At 43.9% G+C, this 16,201-nt stretch overlaps 1 protein-coding gene across 17 annotated transcripts in view; it reads left to right on the top strand.

Moving 5' to 3' along the window:
* TRRAP (transformation/transcription domain associated protein) overlaps positions 1-16,201 on the top strand; it is a 119,177-nt gene that overhangs the window by 36,310 nt on the left and 66,666 nt on the right. For 9 of the 17 annotated variants that reach the window (XR_014254775.1, XM_082429816.1, XM_082429813.1 and 6 more), the window contains 11 exons: positions 1,757-1,956; positions 3,281-3,498; positions 3,616-3,813; positions 4,385-4,645; positions 5,162-5,323; positions 7,489-7,585; positions 9,314-9,435; positions 9,779-9,949; positions 13,270-13,338; positions 15,786-15,839; positions 15,969-15,989. Coding sequence is in view for 16 of the 17 variants with exons in the window: in XM_082429816.1 (XP_082285942.1) it covers positions 1,757-1,956; positions 3,281-3,498; positions 3,616-3,813; positions 4,385-4,645; positions 5,162-5,323; positions 7,489-7,585; positions 9,314-9,435; positions 9,779-9,949; positions 13,270-13,338; positions 15,786-15,839; positions 15,969-15,989 (1,573 nt within the window). In the remaining variant the exon portion in view is untranslated. The remainder of the gene's footprint in view (positions 1-1,756; positions 1,957-3,280; positions 3,499-3,615; positions 3,814-4,384; positions 4,646-5,161; positions 5,324-7,488; positions 7,586-9,313; positions 9,436-9,778; positions 9,950-13,269; positions 13,339-15,785; positions 15,840-15,968; positions 15,990-16,201) is intronic. The other 8 variants (XM_082429821.1, XM_082429820.1, XM_082429818.1 and 5 more) reach the window with 3 other exon arrangements.

The following is a 16,201-nucleotide window of genomic DNA, read 5'->3' as shown; positions in this document are numbered from 1 at the left end:
TTTCCTCGCAGCGTGCGGGCTCCTCTCTAGTTGTGGCATTCTGGTTTTCTCTCTCTAGTTGTGACGTGTGGGGCATGGGCTCCAGGACGCGTGGGCTCCGTAGTTGCCGCGCTCGGGCTTAGTTGCCCGACCAGGGATTGAACTGGCATCCCCTGCACTGCAAGGCAGATTCTTTACAACTGGACCACCAGGGAAGTGCCCTCGAATTTTTTGATAAACAGAAGTTCATGATATTACTGTGGTCAAGGTGATAAATTTTTCCTTTTGTTTTATGCTTTTTATATTGTTTGTAAGATATCATTTTCTGCATCCTCATCGTGAAGATACTCTTGTATTATCTTCTAAAAGCTCTGTAGTTCTGTCCTTTGCATTTTGATCTTTATCCTCTAGAATTAACTTTTGTGAATGGAGTGGAGTAGGGGTCCATGTTTACTTTTTGCCCTTTGGATATTCAGGACCCACTTATTTTTAAGACTGTTCTCCATCTCTGTATTCATAGATTGAGTACCTCCTAGAACCAGGCTCTGTTCAAGGCTTGTGTACAAGACTGCATCCTTGCCTTCAAGGAATTTATATTCTAGTGGGGTAGACGGACAACAGCAGAAAGAAACAAATGCATAGTACTTCAGCTAGTGATAAGTGCTGCTGTGCGTCGCAGGCTAAGGAGTGCGCTGGGCAGGAGGGAGAGTGGGGTGGGATGGGGCTGAGTTAGGGCCTCAGGGGAACACCAAGAAGACTTTGGATTTTGCCCTAAGTTTCACAGGAAGTGGATGAAAGGCTGTGACTTACTCTGGCTGACCGCAGGTTTTCTTGGCTTAAGCCAGAAGAGCATGTACTGGGGTGTCAGGAGCAGTGTGGAAGAGCAGGCCGGGGGGATGGTGGGACTCAGATGTCTGATTGCGTTAGTTGGACCCAGTGGCCTTTTAAAGAGCATGATTACAACCTGGAAAAGAGCTAAGGAGACGTTCAGGTGTGGGGTGGGGAGTGTGACCACCACTCTTCCCTCTGTTTGAAGATGCTGCACGTGGAAATGAAGGGCCTGTGTATTTTATTAGTTTTGGGGGCAGAACCAGAGAGTGAGTGGGCAAATATTAGAGGCAGACTCTGGTCACAGAAAGAAATTTCTGTTATCTGGACCTGTTCCTGGTTGGATGAAACTAACAATTTTAAAAATATTGACGACCGTTTCTTATCCTTGTGTTTGATGTGTGCTTCCCTGACTCTGCTTTCTTGGGTTTTAGTTAATCTCATATAATTGGCAGTAAACCCTTTATCCATTTAGACCCATAGCCCCATTTGATTCTGTACCTCGTGGTGTGATTTTTCAACGTATAACAGGTATATAGTTGCCTTTAAGTAATAGCTTTTTTCATCTCTCTTTGATTGTTGATACTTCTTACAATTTGGCTTATTTAATTATAAAAGATTAATATCAAACATCAAATTTCTTAAAACAGAAAATAATTGCAAAAATATTGAATGTGCTGTCCTTTTGTAATTTACCTCTGATTCATTACCTGTGCTCATATTAGGTAGAACATATTTGGTGTCTCTTGAACCATTGGCTATAAACATTCATCATGAAATTCATCATGTTTGATTCCAAAGTGTTGCTGAAATTAAAGCAGAGAAATTAACTCACTCAGGCCTATCTGCACAAGAGGAAAGTAGGCAGGTTGAAAATAAGTAAGTTGTAGTGGAATCATTGGCTCAGGACTTGAGTGTCGTGATGATGGATTTAATTGTTGTCTTGCAGCTTTACAGAAAAGACCATACCCAATGTCATCATATCACATCGCTACAAAGCTCAAGACACTCCAGCTCGGAAGACGTTTGAGCAGGCTCTGACCGGGGCGTTCATGTCCGCTGTCATTAAAGACCTCCGGCCCAGTGCCCTGCCCTTTGTAGCCAGCTTGATTCGCCACTACACGATGGTGGCAGTTGCCCAGCAGTGCGGTGAGTGGGACAGAGAAGTGGTGGGTTGAGGCCTTCGGGGAGCTTCAAAAACTCGGTCAGACGCTGTGTTTCAGAGAAGCTGAGTCTGGCTGATTGGTTTTTGGCTTTTGTTTCATAGTTTTCCACTTCATAGTTTTCCATTGACAGAGATAGTTGGTATGTCAGCAGTGGGTGCTGAATTCACTTGAAAATTGTCACCAAGTTTTACCTATAAAATACACCGAGTTTAACGTTTTGGCCCTTTGTTTTTCATCCTGGGGGCTGAGTACTTTTGGCCCCTCTGTGTGTAGAACAGGGACAGTTCGTGGTCACAGCCCTGGCTGGTCTCCTGTCCTTGGTGGTGTTTCCGAGGCTCACCCTCCGCTCTGCTCCGTCTCCCGCTGGCCGCGCATCAGCCAGCTGCTCCGTCTGCAGGCTGTGCTTCCCCTGCTCCTGGGCTCGTCCTGCCTGTGCGCCCCTCGCCTCTGCTCCGGGGTTCTCAGGCTCTGGGTGGTGAAGGACCCATTTCGTTTGTCTCTGTGTTTCTAACCCACTGCAGACTGGTGATTTTGGAAAAGACAGTAAAAATTTCACCACACCGCCAGTTGCTAAGTTTCTGAACACTTAATCTCACCTTAATCTCAGTGCTGGTCAGTGGGCACGCACACTTGAGTAGCACTTTGGGTCCTCAGAGCCCCTCACCCTCGATCAACAAGTGGTTTTCTCCAGACACTGCAGAACACAGAACTTCCTCTCCTTTTTTTTTTTAACTCTTCCTGCCTGGACAGTCAGTGCTGTACAGTTTAACACTTAGGTTGTTTCTCAGTGTTTCCAGCAGACCTGTACGCTTCTCAGTAACCCCCATCTTGCCTCATGCTGGGTGCCTGCCAGGTATGAATTAATAGTTGCTGGCAGACTGTTCTCTGTGTGTGGGTTAGGTTTTGTAGGTGGACGTTGTTGCTTTTTACTGTTACTTGTATGTCAAGAGCATAACCCATGGTCATTCCCATATTGTACCTCTTGGCCTCGCTAATGATTTTTTTAAAGAAGATACCTGATTGTGGTTCTCCTTTTAAACTAATACATCTTTGAATTGGTATTGAGAAAGTGTGAAAATATCAGTGTGTAATGGAAAACATTCAGAAAAATAGCCTTAGTGCCGGTCAGATCACTTAGTTTATAAATAACTGCAGTTTACCAGCAGTTGGTCTGGAGTACCAGGGTTGGGCTTTTATTAAATTCCTAACCTCAAGGAAAAACACAAGGTAGTTTTGCAATTTGAGGGACGAGAATGTTTGTGGAGCTAAACCCGACTTTCCCTCGTGCCCTCTGCCTCTCCTTTCAGGTCCCTTCTTGCTCCCCTGCTACCAGGTGGGCAGCCAGCCCAGCACCGCCATGTTTCACAGTGAAGAAAACGGGTCGAAAGGAATGGACCCCTTGGTCCTCATTGATGCGATAGCTATTTGTATGGCGTATGAAGAAAAGGAACTTTGCAAGATCGGGGAGGTAGCCCTTGCTGTGATATTTGATGTTGCAAGTATCATCCTGGGCTCAAAGGAGAGGGTAAGGAAGGATTGAGGTCTGTGTGGGCGTGTTTGTGCTTGAGGGTAGTCGTTCTAGAAATCACTCATAGTTTAAGAACTGAGTAACACCGTACGGGTTGTGTGCGTTTTTCTCCAGGCGTGCCAGCTGCCCCTCTTCTCTTACATCGTGGAACGCTTGTGCGCGTGCTGCTACGAGCAGGCCTGGTACGCAAAGCTGGGAGGCGTGGTGTCCATTAAGTTCCTCATGGAGCGGCTGCCTCTCACTTGGGTTCTGCAGAACCAGCAGACCTTCCTCAAAGCTCTTCTCTTTGTCATGATGGACTTGACTGGAGAGGTAGGTGATGGGTGACCCCAAACCTAACCATCCTGGTTCAAGATGCTGGTTTGCCTGGAGCACAGTTGGTTTCAGACAGTTCCGCAAATATGCTCTCCTAGAAGCTTAGAAAACATCACGGCATCTTCAGTGAAAGGACAGATCAGAGCCCTCAGGTTCTCTTTCTCTGAGGATCTAAATACTTGTCTGTCATGATGAACAGCGCCTGGCCAGAGTACTTAACTGGCCAGAAGTTTCTACAGGAGTCACGTTCTTTATGAAGCTCTGTGCAGATATAACACAAACAAATAGAAGATGGTGGGCATTGCCTGCTTAAATCCATTCGGTAAACACAAGGATCAAGTCTAGATCCGCATTTTCTTTTCTGAATGACAGACAGAAATTACCTATGAGCAGGAGAGTTAGCTACTGGAATACCTTGCAGACGTTAATGAAGCAGACTTGACACGTTAGCTGGCATGAGGGGCGTGCGCCCCTGGTGACGGCGTGTGTTGGGGGGAGCGTGTGCAGGAGACGTGGGTGCTGTGGGCAGCGTCGCCCCCTTTCGCGCTAAGGAGCCCCTGGCCTGCAGGTTTCCAATGGGGCAGTCGCCATGGCCAAGACCACCCTGGAGCAGCTTCTGATGAGGTGTGCGACGCCCCTGAAGGACGAGGAGAGGGCTGAGGAGATCATGGCGGCCCAGGAGAAGTCCTTCCACCACGTGACCCATGACCTGGTTCGGGAAGTCACGTCTCCTAACTCAACCGTGAGGAAGCAGGCTATGCACTCCCTGCAGGTGCTGGCCCAGGTCACCGGGAAAAGCGTGACCGTGATAATGGAACCCCATAAGGAGGTGAGACGTCTGTCACCAGACTAGGGTTGTTGGAACAAAACCTTTGAAGACTTTTTTTTTCCTTCAAGTTTGACTTGTAGATAATATGGAATTTGTAATTTTGTGTCCAGTAAACAGAGTGCTATTACATATGCTCTTTCTGATCTCGGATATGCAAACAGCAACATGCTTATGTTAATGTCTGTATCAGTAGTTGTGAGCGTCAAGGGAGTAGAGTACTGGTTTCCTGGGCCTGTAGAGCACAGCCTGATGGTGCTGTTCTTGTTTTGGTGGTGGTGGTTGTGAGAGAGGTTACTCTGGACCCGTAGGAATTAAACGTATCTGACGTGCATCTTTCCATGACCCAGTGTCAGCGTATGAAATGGAGCTTCCCTTTCCTAACTAAAGGATGTCTGTGATAACTTTTGATCTCAGTTATGGTTTTCAAACTGCTAATTGGCTTAGAACATTGTGATGAGAGGTGTTTGCTTTCTGAGGGGCGGCTGGTCAGTGATGCTTCCTCCCTGCCTCTCCCAGGTTCTCCAGGATATGGTCCCACCTAAGAAGCATTTGCTCCGACACCAGCCTGCCAATGCGCAGATTGGCCTGATGGAGGGGAACACGTTCTGTACCACGTTGCAGCCCAGGCTCTTCACGATGGACCTTAACGTGGTGGAGCATAAGGTGTTCTACACAGAGGTAGGGGGGTGGTGGTGCGGCGTGGTGTGGATGGTGATGGCGTGTGTCTGGTAACCTGTCTTTGTGCACGAAGACTGGTCAGGCAGCACTCAGAAGGCACGGGCGGTGACCATGGTAACCGGCCATCGCCTGGCTCAGCCCCCGGCACAGGTATGTTACGTCCAGGATTGGCGAGGAGGTAGGCATGGTGACTGGAGATGTCCGGTAGAATGTGGGGGGTTTCTGAGTCCTTCAAGCTCTCTTAGCCCTCCACAGGGAGCCTTGCTCTTCAGGACCTTGAGCTTGTATTCTAGAGATAAGACTGTAGCATCTACCTTAATCACTCTCGTATCAGCAGGTGCCCAGTTTCCTGAATTTATCAACCACTTGAATGTGCCGTTTGCAGTTGAGAACTCACTTCACGTGAATGCCCTTACCTAGTTCTGGCAGCACCCCATGAAGTACAGATACTGATGATTCTCATTTTGAAGATGCAGAATCTGAGCCTTAGGGTTTGTTAGACACCTAAAACTACAGAGCAGGTGAGCTGGAGAGCTTAGGGTGGAACCACCACAGTTGTTTTAGAGCCTGGTTTCTAATCACTCCGCTGTCCTGCTGGGCTCTTGTTTAGTGGACTTGACTTGCCCCTTGACCCAAGATAACAGGCGGTGGTGGATGGCACTTTATAAGTGTTTGTCACCGTAAATATTACAGTGTGGGATGAAATTAGACAATGATAAATAGAAATTAAACTATAAATACAGTCAAATTATAAGCATTAATTCTTAGACTCCATAATGGGCTGTTGATTATCAGTCCTCATCTGAAATTTTTATGAGACGTGAATTATACTTCTGGAGGCATCGTCAGAGTAAACTGAGGCAAAAGTCATAAGGAAGCAAATTCTTCCTTATCCACGCTAAGTCTGAATTTTCCAATTATGAAAAATTTACCTATTGATTCTTTAAGTCCTATGTTTTTGCTTGGACATAAGGTCATTGATCATGTGTTCTAGCTGAGATCATTTATACCTTGTTATATCCCTTGTGTAACATCACTCATAAGATTTGATGGAGGGTCCAGGAGAGCCCCTGGAGAATGGGAGGGGAACTTGCCTTTGGGGGCTTCAGAGGCAGATGTGTTGTAACCTATGTGGAAAATTCCTCATGGAGCTGGAGACCAGAAACTGGTAGTGAGTGTTTAAATTTCAGGAAACTAAACTGGTTTTGAAAGTGTTTATCAGAATACCAGCTGCATAAAAACATGTGAGGATCTTTCAGAAAATAGAAACTCTTGAGTCCTCTTCCCGAAGATTTAGGTTCAGTAGATTTGGGGTCAGACCTGGGAATCTACTGCCTAAAAACGTCCCAGGTGATTCTGGTGTGGCCACGTTTGGACGTCTGGCTTTCTAACTTAGTTTCTGATGCTCACTCTCTAGATATAGATAGAGGGTTCTGTATATGTGTGTGTATACAAATATGTTATATATGAGGAGAGCGTTACTGAAGGTTTCCTCTTGGGGGTGGAGTAGGGTGGGTGGTTGAAATGCTTTTCTCTATATGTCCTCCTCTACTGTTTTAAATCTTTTACTAGGTAGGAATCTTTAAGGGAAAAAATGGTACCATTTTCCAGGATGTCAATAGAAGGGGAAAGAAGTAATAGAACACCATATATAACATTTTAGATATTAGATATATAAATGTGTACTGGTCTGATAAAGCGTCTGGAAGGCTAGCCACTGGAGTATCTGCGTTACGGTATTTCCAGTGAAATACTTCCTGCTTATGCTTCTCTGTACTTGAAAAGAAAGAAAAAAAAAGGATTACTGCTCCAACTTTTGAATTATAACATGTATGTTTCTTGGGCACTGGCCCAAGGCATTGGGAAGCAGCTCTGAACAAGGAGGAGTTGTACCCACCATCTTGGAATTTGCATTTAGATAAAGTGATTCTCTGCGTAAAGAAAAAACATTATGGTATCAGAGTGGGTCAGAAAGTGTCACAGGGGTTGACTGAGTTTTGCTTTAGAATAAGGAAGGTCAAGCACATTTCGATACTTAAATGCTTTGGGATTTGGGTTTAGTTTGTTAATCATGTTGTATGTGGCAGATCGCTGTGTTCTGTTACTTGCAAGGTTATTGTGTCTTCACAGTGAGAGCAGGCTAAATTAAGTTCTATCTTTTGCAGCTCTTGAATTTGTGCGAGGCTGAAGATTCAGCTTTAACAAAACTGCCCTGCTATAAAAGCCTTCCGTCACTCGTACCTTTACGAATTGCAGCCTTAAGTAAGTTCATGTAAATCTGAGACAAGTTACGGGATACAAAAGTGAAGGGAGACAGTGGCGTATTTTTGTTGTTTAATTTTTCTGACTTCTTGTGGTCTTTTTAAGGTGGAATAAAAAAAAATTATGTTTGTATATTTATCAAACTACATAGTGAGATGTCAATGGATTATATAGATTGCTAGGATTTAAATAATTCTTTTTACTCTAATAAACTGGATTTCACTCTATAGTAAACTCTTTTTTTGTTGTTGTTGTTACGTGTATTTTTTTTTTAATTGAAAGTTACTGCTTTTTCTTTTTTTTTTTAATTTATTTATTTTATTATTTTTGGCTGTGTTGGGTCTTCGTTTCTGTGCGAGGGCTTTCTCTAGTTGCGGCGAGCGGGGGCCACTCTTCATCGCGGTGCGCGGGCCTCTCACCATCGCGGCCTCTCTTATTGCGGAGCACAGGCTCCAGACGCGCAGGCTCAGTAGCTGTGGCTCACGGGCCCAGTTGCTCTGCAGCATGTGGGATCTTCCCAGACCAGGGCTCGAACCTGTGTCCCCTGCATTGGCAGGCAGATTCTCAACCACTGCGCCACCAGGGAAGCCCTATAGTAAACTCTTTATAGCTGTCTTATGGGAACTATATATAACTCTAAAGTATGTATCTCTCTAATATTCTGGTTTAAGAGAGTTGTCATACCATTCCTATCTTGCCATTTACATCTGAATTGGAGTATTTAGACCTTTTCAAACTTTTTAATGATTCAGAAGCATTTGAGACTCCTGCTGTCTCTAGGCTTTCATTAAGAATGTGTTATCATTGTTTAGCACAGGAATTGTACATAGCTTAGGAACATATACTAGATCAGTACTCATCCTCATGCTTAGAAACAGTCATTTCCCCCTTTTTTGATAAATACCCAATACAAGTTGCTTAGTTGACTTTGTCTCTTGTTGACTTTTATACACTTAATAAAATATTACCAGAATCCTCCTTGAATTAGAGGTAGAGGAGCTGAGAGGCAGACCATAATACTTGAGCTTGAGGATGGGGCTCAAGACACAGCTAGCCAGAGCTGTGGTGGGTGGGGCGTTGGGAGCTTCTCACGCTTCCTGGTGGGTGCCTCTCAGGCGTTCCTGTCAGCGGGCATGGGCATTGCTCTTGCTACAATGTTACCCCTTAACTAACCTTTAACATAGAGGCTGGAGGCATGTGGTGTTGCCTAAGGATATTTGCATTTTCAAAGCCTTTAACCCCCCAAGTTGGGAGGAGACCATCTGATTAGACTTGGATAGTGGAGAGACAGCTGGGCTGTGTGTGTCTACTTCCTTCATCACCAGAATCTGAGGCTCTATCCTGGGCTAATTCAGCATGCATCCGCCCACAGGTCAGCCGTGCTCTCACCTGTGAGGATGTCTTGGGGGCATGGGTGCATTGGGGACCCCCTTCAGCCCTTGTTTTCCCATTGTTTCTCTCCTTCAGCCCTTGTTCATCTTATCTGGGCAGTAAGATTTATCATGGACTTTCTGGCAGGCTGTTGCCTTCTTAGATAATAGTGTTCACACTTAGATAATAGTGAGCCTGTGATTAGAAGGCAGTGCATTCTTTTGTCTTTCAAGAGGCCAGATACTAGGAAAGAAGTTTAGTGACTCATATATTTGTTGGTTGGTAAGAGCCTTTAGACTAGGAAATGTACGTTTTTCAGGCTAATGATGAAAATTATATTGATTTCTCTCCCTAAAGATGCGCTTGCTGCCTGCAATTACCTTCCTCAGTCCAGAGAGAAGATCATTGCTGCCCTCTTCAAAGCCCTTAATTCAACCAACAGTGAGCTCCAGGAGGCCGGGGAAGCCTGTATGAGAAAGGTGAGCGAGGGCTGGGCGGGTGTGAGTTCTGCATTGAGTTCTTCCTGTTGACCTTGTCTGTATCCTGGGAGTCGGCCTGTGGTTAATAACATACCGGCCTGTGGTTAATAACATACCGGACTGGAATAGTGTCTCTGTTTCATAGTCATCCTGAGCCCTTTAAAAAGTAAACAGTAATGACTAGTCTTCCTCATTTCATCATAAACTTCTGGAACGTATATGGTTTAATACTCCATTTTCCCAAGCAAAGCAAAAACTTGCTGCTAGAGTTGAATATGAGTTCCATTCTGTTGTGAAGTATACTCTGATATCTGTTTTCCTTTGTAACCTTTTTTTAAAATAGTTTTTAGAAGGTGCTACCATAGAAGTAGATCAAATCCATACTCATATGAGACCTTTGCTGATGATGCTGGGGGACTATCGGAGCTTGACACTGAACGTCGTGAATCGTCTGACCTCGGTGACCAGGCTCTTCCCAAACTCCTTCAATGATAAATTTTGTGATCAGATGATGGTAAGCCGAATGCATACAAATTCTATGATAAACCTGAAAAATTAAATTATTTTTTTAAAATGAGTAACGCATTTACATGGTTTAAAACTCAGAAGGTGTAAAAGGGTGTCTGTGAAAAGCCTCCCTCCCACCCCCGTCCTCCAGCCACCCAGTTCCTCTTCCGGGGGACCACCAGTGTTAAGTTTCCTGTGTGTCCTTCTAGAGATGTTTCCCATTTGTAGTGGGACATATGTCTATTAGTTCCCACAAAGGGAAGTGTAATATATACATACATCTTACTTTTTCCATTTACCATCCCATCATTTCATATCAGTACATAAAGCGTTTCTTCATTCTGTCTTATGGCTACATGATATTTCATGATGGGGACATGCCAGAATGTACTGAATCATTCCCCAAGTGGTGAACATCTAGCTTTTTCCCAGTCTTTGGCCTTTATAGACAGTGATGCGGTGAAAAACTTGTAAGAGCATTAGAAGTCCTTTGAGTTTTTACAGTTATCAAGGAAATAATTATGCAAAGAAAAGATCTGACAGTGTTTAAACATGAGGTGTAAACAGATGAAAGAGGGTTTCAAGTATTAGCTTTATTTTGCATTCTGTAAATAAACATTTGTAAATTTATTAACTTAATTTCATGCTACGTTACTGCAAACATGCGTGTGTTTTTTATGCAGCTTTTTAACCTCACATGCTGGTTTCTTCGTATCTACAGATGCCTAAGAAATGAACAATGGCCCAAATACCTAAGTGGGAATTGATAGTATTATGATTGGTCCTAAAACTTTGAAGTGATGCCCTAATAGTAGAGTGTAATTTTCCAGATTGAAAGGCTCTTTCCCTTTAAGCGTCCATGTGTAATACACATACACACCCATCAATTTACATGCATACAAACATTCATAAGCATGGTTAAAGTAAATGAAATTATATCACTTCCCAGTCAGAGCACATCAAATACACACATTATCTTACCTCATCTTATGACTATTGGTTCTTTCATGTATGAGATCTGTGCGTGTGTTCTAATCTCCTAGTGTTTTTATGTTTGTCTCCTTTTAAAACTAGTCTCTCTCTACCCTCTGTTGACTATCATTTCTTGCTGCCTTTGCATGCCTGCCTGAAACAACTTTCTTTTTGTGTGTTTTTTTTTTTATTCACTCCAGTCTAACCCGTTAGATGTGTGAGCTGGGAATTCATTCAGTAAACATTGTTCTCCAGAGTTTTTTAGAACAGAGTAAACAGGGAATTCCCTGGTGGTCCAGTGGTTAGGACTCTGAGCTTTCACTGCCGAGGGCACAGATTCAATCCCTGGTTGGGGAACTAAGATCCTGCAAGACGTGCAGCACGGCCAAAAAAAAAAAAAAAAAAAGAAGAACAGAACTGTCTCACATCTGTAGTTTCTGACTAAGGCCAAGAGTCTTTTTCCCTAAAATAAAGTACATGGGTTTTGTGTTTCTGGTTTGTTGAGGGGATTTTTTTTTTTCCTTCTCTGACATTCTAGCCACCTTCTGAGTGGTTGAATGCCTCTGAAAGCGGGGAGTGCTGATGTTCTTGGATACAGAATAACTGAGGCTTCTGTTTGTCCAGCCATCTCGCCCAGGTCCAGCCAGGTCCCGTGCTGTGGTGCTTCTGCGTTTGTGGTGCGGGCCTTGCGCATGGACCCTGTGGTCTGCCACGTTCGTCCTTACCGAGCCATGTCCTTCAGAACTGTGCTCAGTCTTCAGCCTCTGTTTTCCCTCATTTGATACACTTCTGGGGTGAACAGCTCAAGCCTTCAGCATAAGTTTAAGAGATAGGACACCTTACTGTCTAGGGTGGGCATTCGTAAAGACACCCCTGAACATTTTCCTTTCTTATAATTTCAACTGCTTGACATTTGATCTTGAAGTTTCTTATATGGTTAGTTGTTTTGGAAATCTCCTTATTGAACTAAAAGTGAACTTTATATACCAGTCAGTGTTATTTTTTTTTCCTTTGGGAAATCTGAAAGCAGCTGGCCATTTTCTGTACCTTTAATTTTGTTATTCTCATATCTTTGGTATAAATAGCTATTCTAGTAAGATAGAGGTTTTTGAATATATATTCTGATGGTATCCTTCAAGGAATTTTACTGGTAAAATCTTGTGAGTGTATTTAGTTTCTTTGAAGAAATATATATTATTTTAATGTTTCTCAATGTGTGTTCCTTGGAACACTGGCTTTAGAAGATGTAGGGTTTCTGTGAAAAACAGTAAGTAACTAAGTAAGTTTGGGACGCACCACTTACTGTGTTCCCCTCTTGAAGCTTTACAAGGTCTGTGGACACTGAAGGCTCAGAGAAAAGTGTTTGGATGTATTGAAACCATCTGTCCCCAAGCCTGTTTGTGACTGAGGAGTCCTTTTTAAAGGAGCTTGTTAACTTCCTGCAGGGGAGTGTTTTGAAGAACAGGTTTGGACAGTGTAGGATCACGAAGCTGTTGTTTGAATGCCCCTGTGTGGTTTAGCTTGGGCTCTGAGCTCGTGTCGCTGGGTTTTGCTGGACCCCGTTGAGGGCGGGAGCCCGGCTGCCACAGGCTGGGTCGGCCCGAGTTGCTGTGGCCCGGGGATCGCGCCTCTGCTCCTGCAGCAGCTCAGTCTTTCCACAGAACGAGCGCCCTCATTCCGCACGGAAGGGAATCGCTGCCCGCATGCGCTGTGGGATCCATGCTCATCTCACCAGCTCCTCCCCCGGGGTTCCCCTTGTGCCCACTAATCCTCAGCCGCAGTGGCCACCCTTTCCGTTTCTGGCCTCCCTCCTTTTCTCTGCCTGGAGTGCTCTTCCTTGTGCTTCTGGCCTGTCTGCCTCTGCAGGGCCCTCCCTGCCTCCTCGGCGCTCATCTGTAGCTGGTTCCTGCTCTTCTGTTACACAGCAGGCACCTGTGTTTCACCTTGTTCCCCCGCTGTCACTGGAGCGCCACAGGGACAGGGGTGGTGTCTGCTTGTTCACGTCTCTGCCCCGACGGCTAGCTTGGTGCTGGCTCAGGGCAGCTCTCCGGGAACAGCTGCAGCACAAAGTAGCAGGAGTAAAAGTCTTGGTATTGGAATGGCCGGGTTGCAGCACATTTTCTGTTGTTGTATCGGTAAATTCAGCCTTTCTATTTATAGAACATAAACAAATGCCAGTTACTCTCATCACTAGTTCGATGGCTGCGCTATTTCAGTAATAGAATCACTGCCATTCTCACATTAAATAGCATGGAAAGTAATGATTACATATGAGTTTTCACCTAAGAGCTGCATTTTGGAATTGAGATGCTCCTGTTGTCAAGAAAAAATGGCTAAGGATATATTTTTTCACAGCAACATCTGCGAAAGTGGATGGAAGTGGTGGTCCTCACCCACAAAGGGGGCCAGAGGAGCGACGGAAACGTGAGTGACTTGTTTGTTTCTGGGAGGGCAGCCCCACTGTACGCTGCTGTTACCAATGCTAATATCGGAGCGGTGCTTTTAATTAAAATTCCGGTCAGAAATCTAGTTTTATGTGACTATAGTCCATGTAAATTGTTAAACATATTTTGTTAGCATTACATTTTGCTTTTATTTCTCTTAATTGTTGAACATTCCTTTTTATGTTTCTTTAAAATCTCCCTTTTGTTCACTTTAACATGATGTTTTTGTTGATGAGAATTCTGGGAAGCTTGAAATGTATTTCAGTTTTATTAGTTTTTCTTGAAAGTGAGTAAAGTGTACTTTCTAGACTGTTCTGGCAGCTCTTGTTTGCACAGGCTGCAGTCCTCAGCCGCTGTTTTCCATTGCTTTCCGTCATCATTGCCTCATAAACCAAGTAGAGGTTTTAGGACTTCGTAAAAGCATTAAGGAGAATGTAATAAAGCATCGCATAAAAATATTGGCATGTATGTTTTCTAGGTCCAAATCCCCCACCCCAGTTGTTTGCTGAAAGTCCAAATGGCCAGTACTTCAAAACACATTTTTTTACGGTTTTGAGGGAAAACCACTTTAGTTAAATCTTTTTAAGTATCCGATGTTGGTCACTAAAGACTTTGTCTCTTAAAAATGAATGGTTCTTGCTGTTTTGAATCTAGTCTTATTTGTATATGTTAATATTCTTTTAAGATATTTTTAAACTTGATGACTGTCCTCTCAGTGGGATTGTGTTTTCCACAAGCTCCTGTTACGCCCAGTGAAATTGTACAGCAGTACCTAATGAGGGGATTCCTTGAGCTCTTAAGAGGCATAACTAATGTGGCTTTTTGTCCTCCTGTGCCTATTTGTTGGATGCTGTGTTTCATCCCATCTTGTATTTTATTTACTTATTTTGGCTTTATTATGCTTTGTTTTGACCATTCTATGTCAAGGTGTTTTGTTTATGTGAGTCTTGTTTCCTGCTGCTTCTAAACAGCCAACAAGCAAAACTAAAACAGGATCTTAAACTTTTTTTAGGAGTGTTAAACCATCCATGACCTCTTTGAAGGTTCGTTATTTTCATATATATAGGGAAAAAATCAGGAAATCTTCATGGGGGACAGCAGAGTGTATTTTAAAAGCCTAAGCTCCTGGGAGTAGGTGCAAGTGCCTCTGTACTTTTCCTCCCCGTCTCTCATCTGTTAGGTATTCTTGCTCTAAATTTATTATTTGTTTTTACAGTTAGCTGTTAATTCTCTGAAACATATAGCTAGTTCTAGAATAAACATTTAAACCCTAGTGGGTAGATGAATGACTTCCATTAGATCAAAAAGATAAACTTTTACTGCAGCTCATGTGGGATGGGAGGTCAGTTGCATAGCGGGTGGGGCCGTGGGCACTGGGAGGTCCCTGAGCCCCTTCCCGCTGAAGCCTGTCGATCAGCATATGAGCGTGACCCCGAGAGCCTGGGAACGTCCCACTGCTGAGGGAGGCCGCGGCTCTCAACTCAGGGGCTATGGTGTTTGGGGTCCAAGGCATTGTGGCCACAGCTTCATGACCTCAGCTCAGGGCCAAGCCCCCTTTCTGCCCTTGAGCTCCGATAGTTTTTATGAATGCTCCACAGATTAGGAATGGGTCTTGGAAAGTAGTTTGTTTATTTGGTCAGATCCCCAAATAACACTGCCCAGTTGAGAAACTATAACCGATGACATGTTAAAAGTTGAATAAAAATAAATAAAAGCTCCCCATAACATCGGGTACCCCTAATGATCAGAGTTTTGCATTGTCATCATGTTTAGGAAGGTTTACCTGTTTGGCATTGAACTTACAGGGAAAAACTCATGACCACCTGTTACACTATGTCTGTGTGTACACACACACACACACACACACACACACACACACGCGCGCGCGCGCACACACACGCGCACACACACACGCACACCCCTTCTCAGGATAACCTAAGTATCCAGTGAGTGGCATCACGACCTCTGGGTTCTTCTGGCCTCAAACATGCCTAATTGATGGGGATTAAACCCCCTGGTCCTCTTCCAACTCCATCTGGGAAAGAGGTTTTTTTAAATATCAGCACTTCACGCAAAATCTTGAATTATTCACTCTAAACAAAACAGTTTTTTTTTTTTAATGTATTTGCATACAACAGGGTCTTACAGTTTCTCCCCCTAGACAAGAATTCCAAAACTCCTTTTTTAAAAATTTGATTTAGGGAAGAATACACTCCATGTGACACCATCAGAAGGGCTGTTTTGACATCTGAAGGGTGGAAGGTGTATTTTTTGCTGTTGAGCATCTGTTAATTATTATGTGCTTTCTGATAATTGTGTCTTTACTGTCTTGTTTACCCCAATAATCCTTACTGTGTATTGAGTATATGGGAAGTTCTGTGTAAATAACATAAATAGAAAAAAGATGATTTTCCTCCCCATCCTCAGGAAAGCATTTCAGAGTGCGGGAGATGTTCCTTGTCTCCATTCTGTCAGTTTGAGGTGAGAACAACCTATTAAAAGTCAGTTTATGACTTGCAATGTGAAGAACAGTTTATATTTTCTTTTCTTTTCTTTTCTTTTTACCTTTCCGTTGCCTTTTTTCATGCTGTAATTTTTGTTTTGGTTCAGCCTGCCGTGGAAGGGGTAGAGGTGAGAATCTCAGTGGAAGTGCAGGCGGGGTTGTTGTTGTGCTTGGTTTTGCTGTGACCTGTGGTTCTGTGCTGGACAGAGTGTGTCGTGCCTTTGAGTGCGGTGAGCCGTCCTGTCTGTCTGTGGCGGAGTTGTATTAGTACCATTGCCGTGAACTGTCCGGGTGCCACGCATGTTTTCTATTAGGACGTCTTTAAGCAAGATTCTAAGTT

This window comes from Balaenoptera physalus (assembly GCF_965194825.1).
Source record: "Balaenoptera physalus genome assembly, chromosome: 16".
NCBI classification, from domain to species: Eukaryota; Metazoa; Chordata; class Mammalia; order Artiodactyla; family Balaenopteridae; genus Balaenoptera; species Balaenoptera physalus.
The sequence above is the reverse complement of the archived record's forward strand: the minus strand, read 5'-3'. Positions and strand labels throughout refer to the sequence as shown.